The following is a 22,915-nucleotide window of genomic DNA, read 5'->3' on the forward strand; positions in this document are numbered from 1 at the left end:
TTCAGGCACAAAAGTTAGAAAAAATAAGGGTTATGCATTCAGCCTGTGGAAATTATGATCTATTTTATAATACTGTCATTTACCATGAAAAAAAATTACAACCACATAGTCAAAGCCACAGTCTATGTATGCAGAGGAGTCTCAGTTATTTCCTCTCATGTACAATGAAAATATCATTTTCATGCATCAGTATGAAATGTTAATTTCTCCTGAATAGTGAAACCAAACAAACGCATGACCTCAAATGTTAAGATTCAGTTATATGTATACAGATATAGTCATTTGACACCCCAATAATTTTCAAGGTAACAAGATCATTTCCATAAATCTTCATATTCGCTAGAGCAAAGATGATATCATAGTCCTATCAGAGATGGGGAACCTTTTTTGGATCGGGGGCTGCTGACCCACAGAAAAATTAGTCAGGGTCCACACACAAGTGAGAAGCAAAAACAACAACAAAAACTCCTCTTCACTGGTCCAGGGTAGTAGATTTTGCGTGCTCCAGCCCCGTGGTGGGGCAGCAGGGGGAAGAAGGGAGGAGGCTGAGAAGGCTGGAGCACCAGTGCAAGCTCCCCAATTTTGAGGGGGGCCCCCGAGCCTCAGGAGCTGCATCCAGTCCCTAGGCCTGAAGTTTCCCAACCCAGTCCTATCCTGCATTTGTATCAAGGTTATTCCTAGATATCTGTAAAGTGCTCAGTCACTGTGGCACTTAGGCACCAAAGGTCTGAATCTGCACTGACTACAAGCAATGGCAACACTGTCATTGGCTTCAACAAGTGCAGAATCAAACCCGATCCTGCGGGCAATGCACCTTTCCCCCCAAATGCAAAATATCTGCATTGGAGACACATGACCTGGTATAAATTCACACAAAACTTCTTTTCAATCCTCAGTTATAAATAACTGCTATTACTCAGGCACAATTGTGCTATTTCCTTTGGTTGCTTGGATGATGTTAACTCGGAATCCTCGCTGTTAGAAGCACTATTGTTGTGCAAACATCCTGAAGTCAACAGATGCAAGGTCACAGAAAGCAATGAAGCCCATGCTAATTCTTTTGCAAAAAGACGAGGAAATGTATCTTAGCTCCTTGACATCAGTATTGTCGCAGTTGACCAAATGTATAATAAAATTTATAGCTCAGATTCTCTAAACAGCTAGACTAGGAGAACCATGCCTTTGATAAAGAGTTTCACAAAGAAAAGAGCTTTTGTACAATTATTTAGAGGCAGTGAATAATCTGAATTCTATTCATGAGGATCTAATTTGCTGATAACAGCAACATATCTTCTTAACACCATTGATTTGATATGTGGGAGCCAAAATGTGAAAGATGATTTGGCTAACATCCACAATGAATCTATTTATGTGTTTCAATAATTTAATACCACTTCTACTTTGGAGCTTCAAAATAAATCTGCTTCCTGTTCTAATGTAATCTGTGCTACATCTAGAAGACTCATGGCAACTTCCTTTCCCTCAAATGTATATCACAAGCCTCATTATCATGAGTAATTTATTGCTAGATTGCACACATCCCACCCCTTGTTAATGCCAGAAAGCACAGAAAGAGAAAAGTGGTCATTAGCAGTAACTTTGGAAGAGAAGTAGAAACAGAAAAATCTCTTCTCAAAGCCCAAAATAGAAGCACTTAGGTACACATTTTTAGACTTATGTTTTTAAACAGCAGCAGCATTTTTTCTCCTCAAAAGATATCAAGATATAATTCTCATATGGTACTGAATGACTTCAACAGAACTCATGCAGTCTGTCTTTTCAGCCTTGTAAACAGTTAAACAAATGTAGTGGTGAGATCAAAATCTTGACAGAGTCATTGCCCAGACAGTTCGAAGGCTAACATCCTTTGGTACAGAATTTGAACTCTGTTCTCCCACATCTGTTGGGAGTTTTCCCTAGAAAAAAAAGGTGAACTGCACACAAGTGGTGTAACATTAACTTAAAAATTCATTATTTATAACTCTGTGGGTCATCTTAAGTAATACGTATTTTTTGAAACCTAAACTAGTCTGTCTACATTTCAGAAACTTCTACAAATTGTCCATGATTGTAGTTACTACTGTAGATGAGAGAGACTTTCACTGCGTAAGTACAAAACAATGAATATAAGCTTAGATATTATCCAGCTTCTTAGCTAATGCTCTATCTGAAAAAAGTATGCTACTTAATATACATTAGCAGCTCAGGATATTTACCTTGCTGAGAGTATGAAGGATCGCTCTACACTTTCTATGTTCAACTCATTTTGATAAGCTTCTTGGGTTGGTTTTCTAACCTACAGTGGACACAGAAAACAACTGTTAATTGAAATTAATCTATTCGACTTCAAGGAAACACCTCTAACAACAGGTGAACTAAAGCAAAAGATTTCTGTCTTGCAGAAAGAGTAAAAACTGGCCAGGAAATAGTACTAAAGTAGGAGTTCCTATACCAGCCCGTGACTTACGAAATCACAAGTTTCAAGCATAAATGCATTTATAGGTCAAATGTTTATGTAGCCCCCAACCCCAGGACATTTGCTGACATTACAAAACAAAGAATGCATCTTATATGTAGTCTCTCATGCTGTCTTCTGTGAATCTGAGGCAGCTGAACTTGGTCCTTTTCTTTGGCATTGACAGTTAACTCCTGTTCAGGAGTTGGAACTGTCCTTCTGTTCCAGTGTCCCCTAACAGCTGAGTCTGCCTATGTCAGTGTATGGCACAGGAGTTTCTTGACACAGCTCAGGATATTCTAGCTGGGAGATTGCTTGACAGAACACTTTTTAGAAGGTTCATAGTAAAGGGTGGAGGATTCAGCTCTCAGAGACTCACCTTCATTCCAGCCAATGAAAGCATGTTGTTGAGTTTATACATGCCAGACTGAACTGGGGTTGTATACAACAGCGCGTCATTAAACTGCAATACAAAACACACACACATACTTACAAATGGCTAAAGGATTAAATAAAAAGATAATTTTAACTACAGCATATGGAATAGATATGAAATGTGTATAGAACTGATACATTTGCTTTGAAGGCAGAGATTTAGAGTCTCAAAATATATCCTGTACATCAGAGGAGGGAACCTCTCTGTCCTCCAGCTTGCCTGGATCAGGCCCCTGAGGCTCAGGCCCCCCACCCTAAGTGTGCAAGGGCAATATGGGAAGTATCTTTCTCCTCAGTTAGGGGCCACATCAGTGAGGGTTTGGTTTTCTTTGTTTTGCTTCTTACCTATGTGCAGCTCCCAACTGATTTTTCTGTGGGTCAGTGGCCCATGGCCCAAAAAAGTTTCCTCACCCCTGCTCTACATACTATTACTCACGGGCACTGGTGTGCTAGGGGAGGGAAGGTTTTGCCTTCCCAAACTGCCAGCTTGTCCCTGCCCACACTCCGCTCCCAGAATGCCTACTAAAGGAATATTGGGGGGGGGGGAATAGGGGAGGCGGAGAGTTGCTGTTCCTGAGAGCCTGCCCTCCCCGTGCTCTGGGCTGGGGATGCAGGAGCCGCATGCTGCCTGGTGAGCCTGGGGCTATGTACCCTTCTCCCTCCCTGGTACTCTGTGGGTGAACCACGTGCCAAACCACCTCCTCATGGTGCTGTGAGAGAGACAGGGGGAAGCAGCTTGGCTTTTGTGGGGGAACGGGGCCCGGGAAGAAGGGGTGGGTTGAGGGAAGGGCTGGGAGCTTGCCTCCCCCAGACCTACCTGCACCCACCACCCATGCTATTACTTTAGTTAGGATTCCAAGAAGAGGGGTCTATTTACTTATAGGAAATTTTCATATATACAATGTCTGTTTACATTTGAATTATGTGAACACATTTGTAACAGTGTCTGCACAAAGACTTTTTAAAAGCTGAAGGGGAATTCCTGAAATTCAAAACCTATTTGTTGTCACAAAGGTCCTACAAAACCTCCGTGGGTCCTGCGCTTCCTGGTGGTTTTTGCTTGTCTCAGTGGCTCACAGCAGCCCACAATTTTAGGCACCACACCTAGGGCTTTACTTTGCTGTTGGCTGAGCTCTTTTCATCATCGGCCAGCGTATGATAAAACAGAAAATAAACTTCCCAGTCCTTTTCCCCGACTGGAAATGGGGAGGTGGGTGTTGGGGAGAACCCGGCCCCACCCTCTACTCCAAGGGAACATGGTATAAGACCCCGGGGCTACTTCCTCACACTTTTCCCAACATCTTCCTTCCCTCTGGTTTATCTTCCTAATGTTCAGTTGTTGTCTTTTTGCCTCTTACTCTCAGCAGCGCTTTCCTTTGTCCTCTCAGCTACACATGCACCCCAACTGCAGGCAAAGCTTCTTTTATAGCCAGTCTGAACTGGTTTTTTTAATAACCCCCAGGTGTCCTAATTATCCTAGGCTGGCCTGACTCTGCAGGCCTGGTCAATTAACCTCAGGTGTTCCACTGCCCTGATTGCTGCTTCTGGTTCTAAACCAGCCCCTCCCTGTTACTCTGGAAGCAGGAATCTCTTCAATCTGAGGCTTATATATCTTCCTCCACTACTTTCTTATAGCCTTCTACTCTGACCCTGTCACATTATCAATTAAAACCATATTGCTTATGGACAAACTGGGACTACTAATGTCAGGGAATAAGCCACTGAAACCCATAAGGAACAGTGTCTTGTAAATAAAAGACATGTTACACCGACACAGTATTCAGGGAACACTAGTAAAGTTGTAAAATCAAGCGCTCAAAAGTTAGGAAATGCTAGAATTAAGGTTGCCTAATCTTTTGTTATTCTCATAATAAAAGGATGTTGAATGAGTATAAACAATAACAAGCACATACTGGTAACTTCATATGACATTTTGGACTAAAGCTTTCCTCTGGACTGCATTTTGTAACATTTAGTACTGAAGACTTCACTAAATTTGAGGAACTACTATACTATGCTATTTGTATTACATTAGTACCAGTTAAGATGGTTCCCTCTTGTGCCAGATGCCACACAAACTATAGTAAGAGTCAGATTCTGCCTCAAAGAAGTTACTGTCTAGATAGGCAAGATGGAATGGGTAGAGAAGCAGGATGGACAGGGAGGCACACGAAAGCTCATCACCTAATAAACTATCTTGTTAGTCTTTAAAGTGCTACATAGTCCTGTCTTTTGTTTGAGATATTATGTGACTTATCCAACATTACAGAGCAGGTCAGGAACAGGGCCAGGAAAAGAACCCAGGACCCTTGACTCTCCAGCCCAGTGCCCAATTCAACAATACATACAGGCAGTCCCTGACTTACGTCGGATCTGCACTTACGTCGGATCCGCACTTACGAACGGGGCTTTTCTCGCCCCAGAGCTCACGGGCGGTGGGTCGCCACCTGTGTCCTCCGGGGCGAGAAAAGCTTCTCCCCGTCTCCCTGGTCTGCTGGGGGGGTCCAGCAAAGCCGCTGGACCCCCCCAGCAGACCAGGGACACCCGAGCAAAGCCGCCCAGGCGGCGGGGGTCCCACTGCCTGGGCGGCTTTGCTCCCAGGCAAACGAGCAAAGCCGCCCAGGCGGCGGCTTTGCTCGGGTGTCCCTGGTCTGCTGGGGGGGGTCCAGCGGCTTTGCTGGACCCCCCCCAGCAGACCAGGGGGACAGGAGCAAAGCCGCCCAGGCGGCGGGGGTCCCACCGCCTGGGCGGCTTTGCTCTGGTGTCCCTGGTCTGCTGGGGGGGTCCAGCGGCTGGACCCCCCCCAGCAGACCAGGGAGACAGGAGCAAAGCCGCACAGTGCGGCTTTGCTCGGGGGCAAAGGAGCAAAGCCACACGGGCGGTGGGGTCCCTCCGCCTGTGTGGCTTTGCTCGGGTCTCCCTGGTGTGCTGGAGGGAACTCCCCCCAGCACCCCAGGGAGACAGGAGCAAAGCCGCACGGGCAGCGGGGTCCCTCCACCTGTGCAGCTTTGCTCGGGTCTCCCTGGTCTGCTGGAGGGGAGGGGGCGCAGCTAGTGCGCCCCCCCCCCAGCAGACCAGGCTTTTGTTGCGGGACGCCTCGGGTAGAGCAGCTGGGGTGCTGCCGGGTTGGTCCTGTGGGAACCTACCGGGCAGCGCCCCAGCTGTTCTGTTCCAGGCTCCAGATTCAGCAGCTGTTGAAACTGATCAGGCTGATTCCAGGAAGCTGGGGGCAGAGCAACTCTGCCTCCGGCTTCCTGTAGTCAGCCCCTTGTCAGTTTCAGTGGCAGCAGCTGAATCTGGAGCCAGTTCCGACTTACATACAAATTCAACTTAAGAACAAACCTATAGTCCCTATCTTGTACATAACCCGGGGACTGCCTGTAATATAAACTTTTTTAAAATGTGAAAAATAATGCTCTGGACACCAGATTTTAAAATCCATTGGAATTCAAAGGACTAGAGTAGCAGTCTCAGTTTTTCAAAATCACAGATTCTTGTTCTTAAAAACTGTGACCGAACTTTGGTCAGAGAATTTTACCTGTGACTTTGTTTATTTTTTAGTGTAAATTAACAAATCTTGTTAAAACACACTGTCCATGCAAAATAGTGGTACAAACTGCAACACAATGCAGTTTTTCACAGTTAACTGAAGTTGCCAATTATATTTGTGGTATGGATGTTTCTACCACTATTTAATTACTCTGGCATTAAGCACATAAAAATATGGGTGGCATCTTACCAGAAAAAACACTCGCGGCTGCATGACCTTCCTGGAAAGCTTCATTAACGTTCCTTCTTTAAGAAAAACCTGGCAAGTTAAAGAAGATAAACAAATATTGCAAAACTTAGCTTTTGAGGGCACAAAAACTGCATGAATAAGCTTCTCTCTTCAAAATTATTCATATAGAGCCATAGATATGTTTTAAACTTTATAAAAGACACAAAGTAAAACATCAAGCACAACTGATCAAGAAGATTTCCTGTTCTTGAATACAAAACTTGTAGACTAGTATTTTGATAAACCTGTTATTTAAAAAATGTACTCCTGCACAATTATCCCTAGACATCCTTAAATACAGCAAATATAAATGGATTAATGAAAAATGAACCTATTGGAATTAAAAGGTCTGTTTAGCACAATATAAAAACAATACTTTGACACAGGAAGAAGGTCCCATCTTCAATAAATGAACAAGCCTCAATATCAACTCACCTAGCTGAGAGGTTAATCCTTAACTGCAGATAATACGCAACATCCAAAAGACATGGACTCTATAAAATTGGTAACCTTGGTAACTGATCACATATGGGGTTGCTCATACATTTTCTAGAGGCTGAGGAAAAGTGCTCCCACAACTGTAGCTTATGGACTCAATTCTGCCAACATCAAAACGAGTAACTTCACTCATGTAGGTAGTTTCTCTGAGATCAGTGGGAGTGTTCATGGCAGGCTGATTGACAGAATAAAGATGGGTCCTTACATCTATAACTCATTTGTTTAGTGTTGTACAAGTCACATTATGAATCATTTAAAATTCCTAATAAGAAAAAAACCCAGGGATTTCACAGTAATTACCAAGCTTCTGCTATTAAAATGTAGTGGAACAAAGGGTTAAATCCTGCAATCTTAAGAGGAGATGACCATTCTCAGCTCCCAGCGAAATCCACAGAGATTGCACTGAACGGAGGAGTTTGCTCCAACTTATTTTTAAGTCTTTCCTCTGACTTCTTGTGTTTCAATTGAAGCTACAATGTGGTGGCAAAGCTTGCAATATAGCTGCCAACCTATACAGAATGACAGAACCATAGGTCTGGAAGGGACCTTGAAAGATCTTCTAGCCCAGAATTCTGCACTCGAGACAGGACTAAATACTATCTTCTAGACTATTCCTGACAGGGGTTTGTCTAACTTGCTCTTAAAAATCTTCAATGACAGAGATTTCCACAACCTACATAAGCAATTTATTCCAGTGCTTAACCAACCTGACCGTTAGTAATAGTTTCCTAATGTCCAACCTAAACTTTCTTTGCTGCAATTTAAGCCCATTGCTTTATGTCCTATTCTCTGTGAATAAAAGCAATTTATCACTCTCCCGTTATAACTACTTTTTATGTACTTGAGAACTATTATCAGGTTCCCCATAGTCTTCTCTTCTCCAACTACACAAATCCAACTTGTTTCAGCTTCCCTCATACGTCATGTTTTCTAGACCTTTAAGAATTTTGTTGCTTTTCTCTAGACTATCTCCAAGTTATCTATATCTTTCCTGAAATGTGGTACCTAGAACTGGACACAATACTCTAGATCAGGCATGTCCAAAGTCCGGCCCGCGGGCCAATTGCGGCCCGTGTTCCGGTTTAATACGGCCCCACAGGTAATTTGGCAATATCTATCTTTTATGGCCCCCAACGAATCCATATGTATTGAGATGAATACATTGTAAAATCTCAGTTAATGTCAGTTGGTCTAAATCAGTTATAAATATATTTGGACACAACATGTATACTTGGTGTTATGTTCCTGTTCATATTTTTTGAACTTAAAAGTTGACAGACAACCTTTATTACCAATAATATGTAATGTACTTTACAATGTTCCTGACATATATTTCAGCTTCCTGGATTTTTTTTTCATCTGGCTTTCAGATATGAAAGGCAGAGCGATTTAACACCTGTTTAGATTTGTCATCCATGTGACGAAATGAAAAGTATGCCGTTTGCAATAAACTTTGCATAAAATAGTTAATTTGCATTTAATTTTAATGGTTCAAAGAATGTCAGGCAAAATGGTCGGCCCTCACGCATGTTCACTTCATCAAATCTGGCCCTTTTTGAAAAAAGTTTGGACACCCCTGCTCTAGATGAAACCTAATCAGCCTGCAGTACAGATGTTAAAGACTAGTTGACTCTCTGATAAGCATTTGCTTATTGGATAGTCTTTTGACTAGTCAACTAGATGATTCCCCCCACCCCTTGCTGTCTCTATAAGAGAAAGGCAGCAAACAGGGGTGGGAAGAGGGGTACTTCAAAGTGGCAGCGCCACACAACTTTGAAACTCCAAGGCGGTGTTTCTAAGGGGCAGTCACTGCACAGCTGATCTGGAGATCAGCTGTGCAGAGGCTGCCCCTTTAAAACGCCGCCTCCAGGGAAGTGCCGCGTGGAGCCTGGGGTCAGCTGGGGAGCCCAGGATCAGCTGAGGACTCCTAGCGGCATGCAGCATACCATGGAGTCCCCTGCTGATCCCAGGCTCCATGGCTTTGAAATGCACAAGAGCCCCCACTGGGGTCTCTTGTGCATTTCAAAGCAGGCATCCGCATGCAGCCTGGAGTCAGCAAGACTTCCCGCTTGTCCCGGGCTGTACATGGAGTTCAGCATTACTCCTTTGAAACGTACAAGAGCCCCAGTGGGGACTCTTGTACATTTCAAAGGAGGAATGCGGAGTGCCCATTCACTAATGGATCCAAATTCCATTGATTAGTCAATTAGTCATTTAACCACATTTTTAAAATCCTGAGCATGTAATAGAGTGCAAGAGTCACTTCTTGTGTCTAGCTTACAGCAGTCCTGCTACAACATCCAAGAATGATGTTTGTTTTTTTTGCAACAGTGTTATACTGTTGACTCATATTTAGCTATAACCCCAGATCCCTTTTTGTAGTACACCTTCCTAGGCAGTCGTTTCCCACTTTATGTGCAACTGATTGTTCCTTCCTAAGTGTATTTACTTTTGTCCTTATTGAATATGATCCTCTATCCTTCAGATCATTCCCTCGGTTTGTCCAGATCAATTTATGTTCCAAAGCACTTGCAATTCCTCCCAGCTTGATATACTCTAGAAATAGTATAAGCCACATACTCTATGCCATTATCTAAACCATAGATGAAGATACTGAAGAGAGCCAATTCCAGAACTGGTTCCTGCTTGTTATGCCCTTCCAGCTTTACTGTGAAGCACTGACAATTACTCTCTGGGAACAAGTCTTAGAGGGGTAACTGTGTTAGTCTGTAACTTTAAAAACAAGGAGTAGTTCTATGGCACCTTAAAAACTAACAAAGAAATGCTCATCATCTGATGAAGTGGGTTTTACCCACTAAAGCACATGATACTATATTTTTGTTAGTCTGTAAGGTGCCATGGGACTACTCGTTCTCTGGGAACAGTTTTCCAACCAGTTATGAACCCAGCTTATAGTAACTCAAAACTCAAAAGTTTTACTAATATCAGGATGTACCACAGCTCCAGCTTCCCCCCCATCCACAAAGCATGTTACCCTGTCAAAGAAAGCTATTAACTGGTTTGAGACAATTTGTTCTTGACAAAACCATTCTGTTACTTATAGCTTGATTATCTTCTGTATGCCTGCAAACTAACTGATTGCTTAATTATGTGCCCCTTATCTTTTTATATACTGAAGTTAAACTGGCTGGGATCAAGTCCCCTGATTAGCCCTTACTGTCCTTATTATAGACTGGCACTGTATTTTCTCATTTCCTGTCCTCTGGAATCTCACCTGTCTTCCATGACTTGTCAAAACTAAGTGCTATGACTTAGATATTTCCACAGATATATCTACTTGTGTATGTGTGCAGGACTTCATGTGCAAAAACTTTTAGGTTTTCATAACAAGTTTTCCCTCAAAAAGTAAACTGAAAATGTCTTGGGAATAAGGACATTGGGAATAAGGACATTTTATTTCTTATTTTACCATCAGCATCAACTAAGATTTCTGGACTTTAGATGGAGAAGAACCATCATGATAATCTAATCTGAGCTCCTGTACATTGCACACCACAAAAAATAGGCCCCTCATCTCTGGCTGAGTTACTGAAGTCCTCAAATCACAGTTTAAATATTTTAGGCTACAGAGAATATCCACCATTTACTCTAAGTTTAAACCTGCAAGTGACTCATGCCTAACAATGCAGTGGGAGGTGAAAGACCCCATGGTCTCTGCCAACCTGACCTGGGGGAGAAGTCCTTTCCAACCCCAAATATGGCAGTCAGTTAGACCCTAAGCATGCGGGTAAGAGCCAACAGCCAGACACCTAGGAAATAATTCTTTGGAGTAACTCCCCCTTCTAGTGTCCTTTTTCTCACCTCTGGAAACATTTGCCGCTAGAAGCTGCAGATTGCCTACAATGGCCTGTAGCCCATCTCATCAAACCATCACCCTTCCATGAACTTATCAAGCTCAGTCTTGAAGCCAGTTAGGCTTTTTGCATCCCCAACACTCCCCACCCTATTCTCACTGGAAGAAAGTTTCAGAACTTCAATCCTTTCTGATGGTTAGAAACCTTCATCTCATTACAAAACTAAACCAGCTGATGTCCAGTTGACATCCATTTGTTCTTGTGTCCATTTTAGCCCTTAACTTACATAACTTCTCTCCTTTCTTGGTGTTGATCCCTCAGTCCTTCAGATGTGTTCAGAGATAGAATTGTATCACTCTTCAGCCTTCTTTTGATTAGGCTAAATAAGTCTCCTCTTATAAGGTTTTCCATTCCTCTAACCATCCTAAGTAGCCCTCCTCTGCACCTGATTCCAGTTTGAGTTCATCTTTCTTAAACACGGGACACCAGAAATGCATAGTTCTCTCTACTGCAACAGTAGTTAGAGATGCTTAATATCACTTTAATCTGCATTACAGTTTTCTGGTTGCTACCTGTTGAATGCCCTTTTGCAGAACTTACCCTTCCTGGCTGAACAATCTCATGATGCCCATTTAAACTGTACTGAATCTGCATGAGCTTCTGAAAGTTATCCTATGGGGGGAAAAACACACATTAAGAAAATTGCCCTTCAATTTAATGAAAATGCATCAGACAGCTTTAGCAAACCTCAGCTTCTACAGTTAGGATACTTACTCCCTGTTTCATGATGTCATTGGCATGGTTGGCTACTTCTATGACAACAGCCAGAGCACCTAAAGTGGGAAGGAACAGAATTTATTCATACTGGCTAGACAGTGGTTCAGTGTTCAAAGACATGCTGCCCCCTTTGGCTGGTGCTAAGAAGCTAAAGAGTATGACCCAAAGCCCGCATAAGTGTCAGAGGGAGCCCTTCTGCTGACTTCAGAAGTCTCTGGATTAGGTCTTAAAAGCTGTGTACTTGCAAACCATGATCCCCTGTGGCTGCACTATTGTACTATGATAGCCACCATATTTCTTAAAGCTAACTGAAACAACGTCACTCATTAGGCCAACAAAATTAAGCTCATAGCCAGCTTGCCTTACTCATACGACCTGTCCCTTTTACTGCAAGGTGACCACTTGTATTTGTGACTGTATAACGTGAGCAGGATAAAGCCTCAATGACAGCTCAGCAAAGGGACAGAGCCAATAACCGTCTTTTTTCCATTCCATCGTCCCTGAAATGCCGGTCACAGAATTTAGAGGATTTCCAGTGGAACTATCACTGTATTTTTGTATTTTTAATTTTTCCATCATTGGGTTTATTGCTGATTAAGATTATATTCAAGTTTCAAACTTCACACATTTCTTTTTTAAGTGTCCAACATTTTGTACCCATGTTGTACTGAAGATGCAAAATTTATAAAAGGGAAGAGTTAGCCAAGAGGTGGAGCAGTTAGGTATCTCTGTATTCAATTAAAAAAAAGAACACAATGAAAAGAAGTGTTCCCAATTACTGCAGAAGAGTAAAGTAGGGATGTTAAGTTTAGTTTAATCAACTAATTGACTAGTTGATGAATTTCCTATCGACTAGTCTATTAGCTGATAAGTGGGGAGCCGCAGCAGGGTTAGCTGCCGGGCCAGGAGCTAACCCTGCTGTGGCTCTGCCTTTTAAACAGATTAAGAGATAACAGGCTCTTAATCTATTTAAAAGGCTGGCACACAGCAGAGGGACCCTGAGCAAACCAGGAATCAGCTGTCCTGGCTCATGCGGGGTCCCTCCTGCTGCGCTTTAGCCTTTTAAATATATTAAGAATCTATCGGCTCTTAATATATTTAAAAAGCAGAGGCATGTCTGGAACTAGGCACAAGCCGGGAATCAACTGATTCCCAGCTCATGTCCAGTCTCCGCTACCCCTCCTTCCCCCTGCAGAGACGGTGCTGGAGGGGAACTGGCTTTTAAGCTGGCTCCCCCCAGCACCAGCTCCTGCTCCCCCACCCTTGCTGCCTCTGATAAAGGCAGCAAGAGTGGGGGAAGCGACTATTTGACTAATTCCTCGACTATCCGATAAGCAAAAGCTTATCAGATAGTCGACTGGTAGCTTACATCCCTAGTGTAAAGGAACAATGTGAATTACTGCAGAAAGCAGCAGTATTTCCTATGGAATTTAAGTTCACAGGCACCCGCTCACACTTTCCTTCCCCTTGCTACTTCTGATACAGAGGCAGCAAGGGGAGGGGATGCATGTAACTGTTAGGATTAATCAACAAGCCCAGTCTTGTCTGTTAATTGTATAAATGAGTACACGCTAACATCCCTAGTATGGAGTTTTGGTAGTGGTGATGATGTGGGCACAAAGAGGAAAGAAACTAGAGCTTAAATTTCAGTTCTTGAATTCATTTTGCAGGGACAGCTGTTTTTAACTTATAGACTTTGGACATTCTTCATGGGAAAAAAGCACAGAACCCTTCAACATCATTTTTCATAGTAACTTAAAACTAATACAAATATGTTTACTGGCTCACTACATTACATGCATCTAAAGTTTTCAAATCTTCTCATTGTTCATCTTTAACAAAACTTGAGATATTCAATCTAAAGAAATGCATTTACCTTGAGTATCCCTATAGTCTGCTGAGTCTTCTAAAAGATTCTTTAAATAATCTGCATAATAAAGAACAGATAGTAAAGAAATACTTTGGGAAAGAATCAGTATTATAAAAAGAATAAGAGTATAAAAATTGCTGGAAGAAACGTACTTTTGGATGGACATATGCAATAAGTTACTTCCTCAGTGGAATAAAAAAACAACTGAAATATTACACTCCAAAAATTAGTATTTTAGTAACAGAAAATATAATCTCAACAGCAGTGCAGCTACACAATACCTGTGAAATGCAGAGTATTTAAGCTGAATGTTTCAGATAAAAAAAGCAATGCTGAGCACTGAAATTAAGTATAAAACATATTGCCTTATTTTACTCAGGAAAAACATTTACAGAAACCATGTTGTTTTCAGGCAAATGATATAATTTGTATAACTGCTATATTTTAGAACAAATCAACAGGCAGAAGTTATGAGTTAATTATTCAGTATGAAAATGGACATCTATACAAAGTTACACTTCATGCACTTATTTGTGTTTAATTTTATACAAATCATGACAGATTCTGATTACAAATGCTACTGTGTTTTGTGTTAGTACTTAACCTGATCATAATAAATAATCAGTATTTGGCAAAAGAATGTTCTGATTGTTTTATCATGTGAAAGAATTTTTGTTCTAATACAAGGAAATCTACAAATAAAACAAAACACCACAAATCAAAATTTAACCCTTTGTGATTAATGTTAAATCTCGTCTTTGCCCACTAGATGGCACACCTGATCAACAAAACATTTCTTGCTTTCAGGTTTTCAACATTTATTTACAAGACAACAAATCTAACCCTAAATGTCACAAGAATTGGGAAGCCTACCATATTCCCCTGTAATTTCCATTTCCTACAATATTTAATCAGAAAGTATAATGTATTGCCAAAGGTACTACATGTATCCCATCTGCAGCAGGCATCTGTTCTAGACACCCCAAAGTTCTAAAGTGGCTAAGGAGCAGAAGAAATGCAATCAAAAACTCAGAAAAATATACAATATTTTATATATATATATATATATATATGAGAATAAATATTGCTATAGATTTATTTTTAACTTAGTGAATGTATTTGCTCATTGGCCCGAAAGTTTTGTGGAGGATCTAGTGAAAAGTAAGGGCATATGTCAGGTGAGGGTGGAGAAAAGCAGAGCAGTATGTTGGTTCTAATGTAGGAGAAGGGAGAAAGAGAAAAGACCAATTCAGCTGAGGTAGAGGACCACCCCTTCTTTTGCCACATATGAAGTTCTGTCTGTTAAAGGGCACCAGGCAATGTTTGTTTTTTTAGTACTTGTCTCTTCCATGACACTAACCCTTCTCCTACCATAAAACACAAGTTACTGACTCCTTTTCATATTCCAAGAGAGATTTTTGCTGTGATGGCTACATGAAATAATCAACCAAGTCTTGTATTTTTAAACCAATGTGGTTATGCTTGTTCAAATCCCAAATGAACATTTTAAATTGATATATGCCATTTTAAAACCAATTTTATATGAAATCTATTCCTTATTGACAAGAGTTAAAAAGCCAATATTACAGAATCAACTTAAGATAAAATAATGTATTTTTACACCAATTTAAGATATCCACACTAGTGTTGAAATCAGTTTAACCAAACTGGTTTAAAAATGCAAACACTTTAAACTAGAGCAACTACTGTGCAGACAAGACCTAAGAATAGGTAGGTAGAAACCTAGTGGGATAGTTGGCATTTATTTTAAAAAGCTGATTGCATGTTTTATCCTTCCCTTGCATCCTTTGCATAACGTTTATCTTCATAGGCTGTGAGCTCTTCAGGGCAGGATCTGTGTTTTACTATACATGTTTTGCACATTACCATAATACATATAACAAATCAGAATTAAAACACACTATGATGGTTTCTGTGACCAGGCACTCAACATGGGACCTCCTGAACTAAAAACGTAATCTTCTACCAAATGACCAACCAGCCTTTGTAGCTGATGACAGGAACAATCCTGTATCCTCTGTGCCCTGGACATAATAGGGAACACAATACATTGACCTTTGTGTTACAATATTACCCTAAAAAAACTATCCATTGTTACTGGGAGCTTACATTCAAGACCCAAAAATGATTTTAAATTTCCAGTGTAATAGGAACCCAAACAGGGAACTGATTATTTCTTGATATACAAATGCTTTATGGCATACACTAAAGTTTTGGCTAAGAAAAGCAGATGAATAATGATGTATTATAAGGTGCAATTCTTTTGACAGGTACATTTATTTACTGACAAAAGTACAATTAAAAGTGCCAGCGAACTAAGAGTGCCAGACAGAACAGAGAGACGAAAGGCAAGTTTCAGCAGAAATGTATTCATCTGAAACTCTGCAGTCAAAAGAAGTGTGTTGATCTTAAGTTACAGCTCTATGGAGTATCCAATTAAACTTGCAGCTGCTAAATGCTGAAATAATATTTATGTAATTTTGAACATAACACTCCTTTGCGCATCTGGCTAGTAGTCTCCGTTCATGGCTAAAACCTATAGCTTCAAAGTAGATTCTGAACAGATGTTTCTAATCTCGCTTCTCCATGAATAGACACTGGAAATTCTGTGCTTACAACAACCTTTCTGTAGTTAATGGCATCAGACTATTACACAGAAGGGATTTTATAGAAATATATACCATTATGTTTTGCTGAAAAGCTGTAATTTAGTACAAGCACACTTAACAAGAACAAACAATTCTATGAACAAAACCCAATCAATGAGACATGATGACCTCTTTTTAGTTTAAAAAATACTAGGGGGCTGCACCCCTGCTTGCTATGCTCGCCAAGCCCCTGCCGCCAGAGAGGGTCAGGCTGAGGCTCTCCCCTCAGCTGCCAGGCCTCCTGAGGCTGGGCCAGCCCTGGCTCTCCCTTCCGTCCCGCTGCCAGTGTGAGAGGCTGGGACAAGCCGAGACTGCGACAGGCCTGGCTCTTTCCCTCTGGCTGCCTGGGAGTTGGGCCAAGGCCGCGTCTAGCTTGGTTCTCTCCCTGTAGCCACCAGAGGGTTGGGCTGAAGCCACAGCAGGCCCGGTTCTCTTCCACCAGCCATTGGTGGGTCATCCCCCCCCAGCCAGGGAGGGCCAGGTGCTTAGGCCATCCCGGACTTGGCTTTCCCCTACCCCTGAGAGTCTGAAACCAACCTGACCCTTGCCCCCCACACCAGTGGCCCCTGGTTCTTTGCCCTCCCCGGCCGCTGGGGTCAGGGGCCAGGGCAGGGTCGCGTCAGCCCCAATTCTCTTCCCAGCCTCCAGGAGGCGCCAGGCTGAAATCACACCAGCTCCAGCTCTTCCCCCAGCTGCTGGGAGGGGCTGGGCCGAAGCAGCACCGGGTCTGGCTCTCTCCCTGGCAGTGGGGACAGGCCAGGTCACAGCTACCCCATCTCCTACCCCCACCAGGGAGGGCTGGGCCGAGACTACAATCATGGCTGCTATAGCTGTTTCCCCCCAACCCCCGGTTTGAAAGGGAGGGAAGGGCTGGGGCCACAGGCAGCCCGAGTTCTCCATGTGGGCCCTGGGGAGGGCTAGGCGGGGAGTGCACGGTGCTTGGTTCCTGTGGATGCACAGTGACATGTCGTCACTGTGTCGTCCCACAGGAAAAAGTTTTATGTATAGAGAGAAACTAGTGATCATCACTATTTAAGCACAAAATCTGAGTCAGTGAAGTTCAAGCATTATTTACAGAAGATGTACAGTATTCTTAAAACAAAATATAAAAACTAAGAGGAAGGGTGAGAGATATGGTCTAATTTTCTTCTTCCTTCCTATTGCCTGACTTGAAATAGGCTCAAGGAAGTATAAATATAATCACTGAAGCCTACTTTTTTTAGCTTTTAGCTTGTCAAGGCCCTAATATAAAGAAAAATATATATTCTAAATTCCCCATATGATGTGGATTTAATTGAAATAAGCTACAGGTCTGTGCAGGAGACATATGAGAGTCTATAACGATGTCTAGCCCTTGGTATGATGGACCACTGATAGCTTCAGACACAGCTACAGGGCATAATACAAAGAAAACCCAATAAAAAACTGAAATGGAGGGTGAGGATGTGCCTTGAACTGAGACAGAGTCTGCAAGAGAAGGTAAAGACTGAGAAAATGAGCAGAATGCAGGAAAGAAGGCTCACCCTAGAAAAGGATGGAACACATGAATATTGCACAGCCTCTGAGGTTATGTCTACACTAGCTCATTAATTCGAGCAAGGTAGGTAAATGAGGCGACCAGAGTTGCAAATGAAGCCCAGAATTTAAATATCCCAGGCTTTATTTGCATGTTCCCGTCCTCATTCCATGAGAAGTAACAGTTAGTTCGAATTAATGTTTCACTGCCGCATGTAGCCATTTGGTAGTGAGTTCGGGCTAGTGAAATTTCAGAATGGTGACCAGATGGGAACATGCAAATAAAGCCTGGGATATTTAAATCCTGGGCTTCATTTGCAACTCTGGTCGCCTCATTTGCCTACCTAGCTCGAATTAACAAGCTAGTGTAGACATACCCAGAGAGATACAGAGATTTGATAAGGGACACAGACGATTTGGGGAGGGAGAATAATTTGACTCCTTTATTTTCTGACTAGACAGTAAAGGCTTCCGACTATCCATCACAGCAACTTTTTTTAATACCTGTTATACTAGAATCAAGCAGTTAGTATGTGGAGATGTGAAAGCTCGTGTGATTAAAAGGAGGAACCATATAATTTGACAGATTTAAGAGCCATTGACAGATCCGGAGTAACAATTTCAAGAGACAGCAGTAATCTTGTAAATTGCTGTAATTGCAAAGGTCCATGGAAACTGGAAAATAGAAACTGGAAGTGTATCATAAAAACAAGGCTGGCCAACTAACACAGAGCACTTAGATAATGTTGATACTAATGGGCCCAGCAACTGCATTTTACTGATTTATTTTCCCTCTCCCCACCACAATCTGTCTACTTTATTTCCTGATGCATCTACAGAATAGGGAAATTTTGGCATTGAATGCAACAACTTTATCATTTAAAATCACCTGCATTCTTGTTTCACTCATGCTTCCCAACCCATTCTGATGCTGGCCCCAAGTATCTTTACTACAGGTTGGGCCTCTCTGGTCTAGCACCCTCACGACCTGACCAGTCTTGAATGAGGGGATTTTCCAGACCAGGGAGGACCCTCCCCAATGGCCCATACTGCCCCTGGGCTACGGCTCCAGCCAGGCCCTGCTACTGCCCCAGCCCCTTCAGGGCCCTCTACCTGATGCCAGCTCAGCTGCTGCCAGGGCCGGAGCTCCACGGCCGGGGCCAGAGCTCCCCAGTCCCAGAACTCCATCACTGTCCACGGAGCTAAGTGGATGCAGAGCTCCAGCCCCAGCAGCAGCCAGGGAGCTCTGCAACTGCCAGGCTCCGGGGCTAGAGCTCGGCAGCCAGGGCTGGGGCCAGAGCTCCCTGGCTTCCGCTGGGGCTCACCGGCCGCTGGGGCTAGAAGGGTTGGAGCTGGCCAGTGGGGCCACAACTCCAGAACTCCTCGCTGCACCATCCACCCTGTCCTGCCATGGGACTCCCACCTGAGTCACCAGCCCCCCACCTTCCCGCCCCACCACCAGACCTCGCTGTTCCTGGGCTCTGTGGTCTAAGAAGATCCATGGTCTTACTGGACCACGAATGTTGCTGGACCAGAGTCCCAGTTTGGGGAGGCACAACCTGAAGTCTCTGCAATACAAGATTTTCATGGAAACCACCCAGTATTAAGCAATTGCAATTGACAGAATGGATAGACCTCTAGCTACCTATGAGGCAGGTACAAATCTGATTTTATGACCAAGACAAATATAATGTAATGTGGATTGATACTGCAGGCTGAGCAATAGCAAAGAAAGTATAGCTCTCCTTTTGACATTATTGTATTGCGCTTTCTAAGAGCTAGAATTAAACATAATCAGCATAGATAAGAGTCTGAACTTCGAGCTTTTCATTCCTCCCATGGAACAGAGAACAATTCTGTTTAGAAACCAATACCCTGATCCTGCAATTTGATCCATGCTAGTAACCACTTACCCCTGCACAGAGTCAACAGGGCTCTACACAGGCACAAAGATCTGCCTACACACAGATACAGTTGCCTGACTGAGGCTCTACTATGGTATCTGCCAGACAGAAGAGGATTTACAAGACAGTCCCTCCCCCATGATCATGAGGAGCCAGTTTTGTTTTTGAAGCCATTAAGCAATGGGATCTGTCTCAACTGCATTTATCAACAAGGTCTTTACTCCTCCCTGCCCTTTGCTTCCACCCTTTTAATTATGCCTTTGGTGTCTTTGAGAAACCAAGACTCCTCTGAATTTGGAATAAATAGCAGTCCCTCTCCCATGTCTAAAGTTAGCGTCCTTTTAAAATAAAAGGATCAGATGTCTTTTTATAAGCTTTTACTTTGCCTTGCATTGAAAGAAGTGTGAACATTTCCCACGCACTAATAGCCTATTTTCACAGGGTTTCCCTGACTTCCCTCTTTGATTTTAATGAAACTGAAAATAAAATGATTAATTTTAACAATAATCTAGTGACTGCAATGTAACAGTTTATGTTATGTTGTGCATCAGCATTGCTGAACTAAGTACCTTAGGGGAAACAGCATTTCTTAAGTCAGCTGCTGCAGAGTCAGAAAAGGATCATGGAGGATTTTATTTTTGTAATTACAACATATACAAAGGGTATTTTTAAATGTCTCAGCAAGGGGCAGTATCATGAAAAAACCTGAATATTTATGAACTCTAGAGAATTCTAAATCCTTGACACTATCCTTTATAATGTGTCTTCCCTACATCCCTAAAGCATACACATTTATAAATCAAGCAAATGAACTTAAATCCTATAGTTTGGTTAACAAGAAAACATTTTTTAAAATAGCAGCTAATTTTAGGGGGGGGGGAAGGAAGCCAGGACTAATGGGATTTAGTACTTGGATCAGACCGTAAATTAAAATAATTTTTTTTTCCCAATGGCCAGACCCTTCCCCCTCCACCTATCATTCTCACATTTGAAATCAATGCTCTTTTCCGACCCTAATGGCATGATTGGATTCCGTAGGTGGGAAAACAGAGCAAACTATAACAAGGTTTGATGTTTGTGACAACTGCTGAATTTATCTACCAGGAAACCAATCACATGGCCAAGAATAAGGATATTTTGCTGTGTATTTTATGACTGCCAGTATTACTGAGGAGAACTTCTAGCTGCACAGTGCATTTTAAGGGATCTTCATACATTTATAATTAATATCCTTTGCTGAGTGCTGACAGCCTCAATTTCCAGGCATTTGTAACAACTGGCTTTCAAACTTGTCAATAGATATAGCTTGACAGTACCTGTTAAAAGCAGCCTATACTGAGGAATCCTCTGAACTGGCTTAAGTAGATAATGCTTGAGTGCCAGACTAGCACAGCGAGGACTCATCTGAAAGATGAAACACCCAAAATAAATACTCATAATGCTCCAATAGTCACTTCCCTACTACCCAAAGAAGCTGCACCTCTAAACAATTGACTTTTATTTTTGTGCTGCAACAGCATGCATTCCGTTATCCAGCTTTCACCATGTGGTAGTACATATACATCTGAGCTGGTTAGGGCAGCCCTCTGGTATGCACAAAATAACATTTCTCTGTTGGTTTGTTTGCTACAGCATTGCTAGCAGCCAGATCTGATCATTCCTCCACACTAAAGAACACACACAAAACAGTATATTTCACAAATTAAAGAAGATACACAGTAGGGAAACATGGGAATTCTATGCAAAAAAATCAAAGCATCTGCTTTGTTCTAAGATGAGGAGAATTACATGACTCTCCCTAGAAAAGGAAAACCTGTATGCTAGCAGTGAAGGCAGAGTTAAACATTTTTAAAGGGACAGACTCCAACATGTTTTAATGACCATGGGTTGGATGATTTGGCCCTTCCCTATTGCTCATTCCAGTTCAAATTTCCTGGAAATCATTTCTTTTGACAAAATGCTATCTGTACATGAGCAATACTCAAAAGAAGCACCTTCACTAACAGGGATATGTTTTCTCTTTGATAATTGCTCTTCTTTTTGTGTCCTGTATCCCTTTGCTCTCTCTGCCTCACTTAAACCTCCTCCTGGTTGCAAGTAGCCTATTTAACCATGCACACATCTGACATACATCTTATGTCGGCTCTGCAAAGCAGGGTTACATTTGGGGGTGCACACTTAGTGAGGCTTGGTAAAAAACAGGCCCTCTGTGACCAGAAGATAGCTGTGAGTAAGTTATGCCTTCTCTGCTGGAAAGGAAGTCGCACAGTACTGAGCTCAGTAGTTGCTTACTGTGTCAGTCAACAATTCATTCATTACTGAATTAATCTCTGCCAAAAAATTGAATAATCCTCACAAGTGCTCAGTGATGTTTATTCTGGATTGCATGTTTAGAGATCACAGCTCTGATCTGTTTTCAGGGGGATAAAGTGAGAGGCTGGCATGGGTAATCACTTTTGCATGATTATTGCACGTGCTCGGTTTGAGGAATTGTTTTGTTTTATTTTCAGGCTCAGGGAGCTCATTTTCCCATGTTTCCATTCCAAACCAAACATAGGATGTGAAGGCCAATATTCTACCCTCATTTTTCTTCTGCAACCTCAATGAAGTCAATGGGTTTACTATGGTAGAAGTCAGCACATACTCTGACCCAAACACTTATACTTTTAAAAGCAACTATTGTCCACCTTAAATCATATTTAAGAAGCCTTATTTTTAGAAATGTTAGGCCTTCTGAAAATCAAATCCCTTCAATAGGTCTCAAACCGGACTCACAAAATCATTAGTCATTTTTGCAAATCTAGGCCAGAGTGATTACATTCTTTCTTCTGCCTACCCTCTGGTCCCCACTGTGATCTAGAAACAAGTAGAAAAACTAAGTCCTAAGAAAATCTTTGCAGTCTCCTAAAACATCAGCAGAGTTAAAAAAAAATCAGGTCTTAAACTCTCTCTTACAAAAGAAAAAGATACCTCAAAATCTTTAACTACAGCAGCAAAACTTGGGTTCTTCTTGCATTGTTCATCTAGCAGCGCAACATTCTTATCAAATTCTTTTATGTAAGTTGAATACATCTTTAGGTAGGGTCCTTTTTTCACAAATATATCAGCAATTCTTTGATGATCAATCCTGAAAAAGAGAACACAGTAATTAAAACAGTACACAGTTACATACAAATAAATAATCTATAATTTAGAAACC

At 42.0% G+C, this 22,915-nt stretch overlaps 1 protein-coding gene across 1 annotated transcript in view; it reads right to left on the reverse strand.

Moving 5' to 3' along the window:
* FGD6 (FYVE, RhoGEF and PH domain containing 6) overlaps positions 1-22,915 on the reverse strand; it is a 119,066-nt gene that overhangs the window by 25,770 nt on the left and 70,381 nt on the right. The window contains exons 7-14 of the mRNA XM_006118299.5: positions 22,687-22,843; positions 21,033-21,120; positions 13,635-13,685; positions 11,756-11,814; positions 11,582-11,653; positions 6,630-6,698; positions 2,835-2,918; positions 2,217-2,296 (exon numbers count right to left, since the gene is read on the reverse strand). Of these exons, the coding sequence (XP_006118361.3) occupies positions 2,217-2,296; positions 2,835-2,918; positions 6,630-6,698; positions 11,582-11,653; positions 11,756-11,814; positions 13,635-13,685; positions 21,033-21,120; positions 22,687-22,843 (660 nt within the window). The remainder of the gene's footprint in view (positions 1-2,216; positions 2,297-2,834; positions 2,919-6,629; positions 6,699-11,581; positions 11,654-11,755; positions 11,815-13,634; positions 13,686-21,032; positions 21,121-22,686; positions 22,844-22,915) is intronic.

This window comes from Pelodiscus sinensis, chromosome 1 (assembly GCF_052426305.1).
Source record: "Pelodiscus sinensis isolate ZL-2025 chromosome 1, ASM5242630v1, whole genome shotgun sequence".
Taxonomy (NCBI): Eukaryota; Metazoa; Chordata; order Testudines; family Trionychidae; genus Pelodiscus; species Pelodiscus sinensis.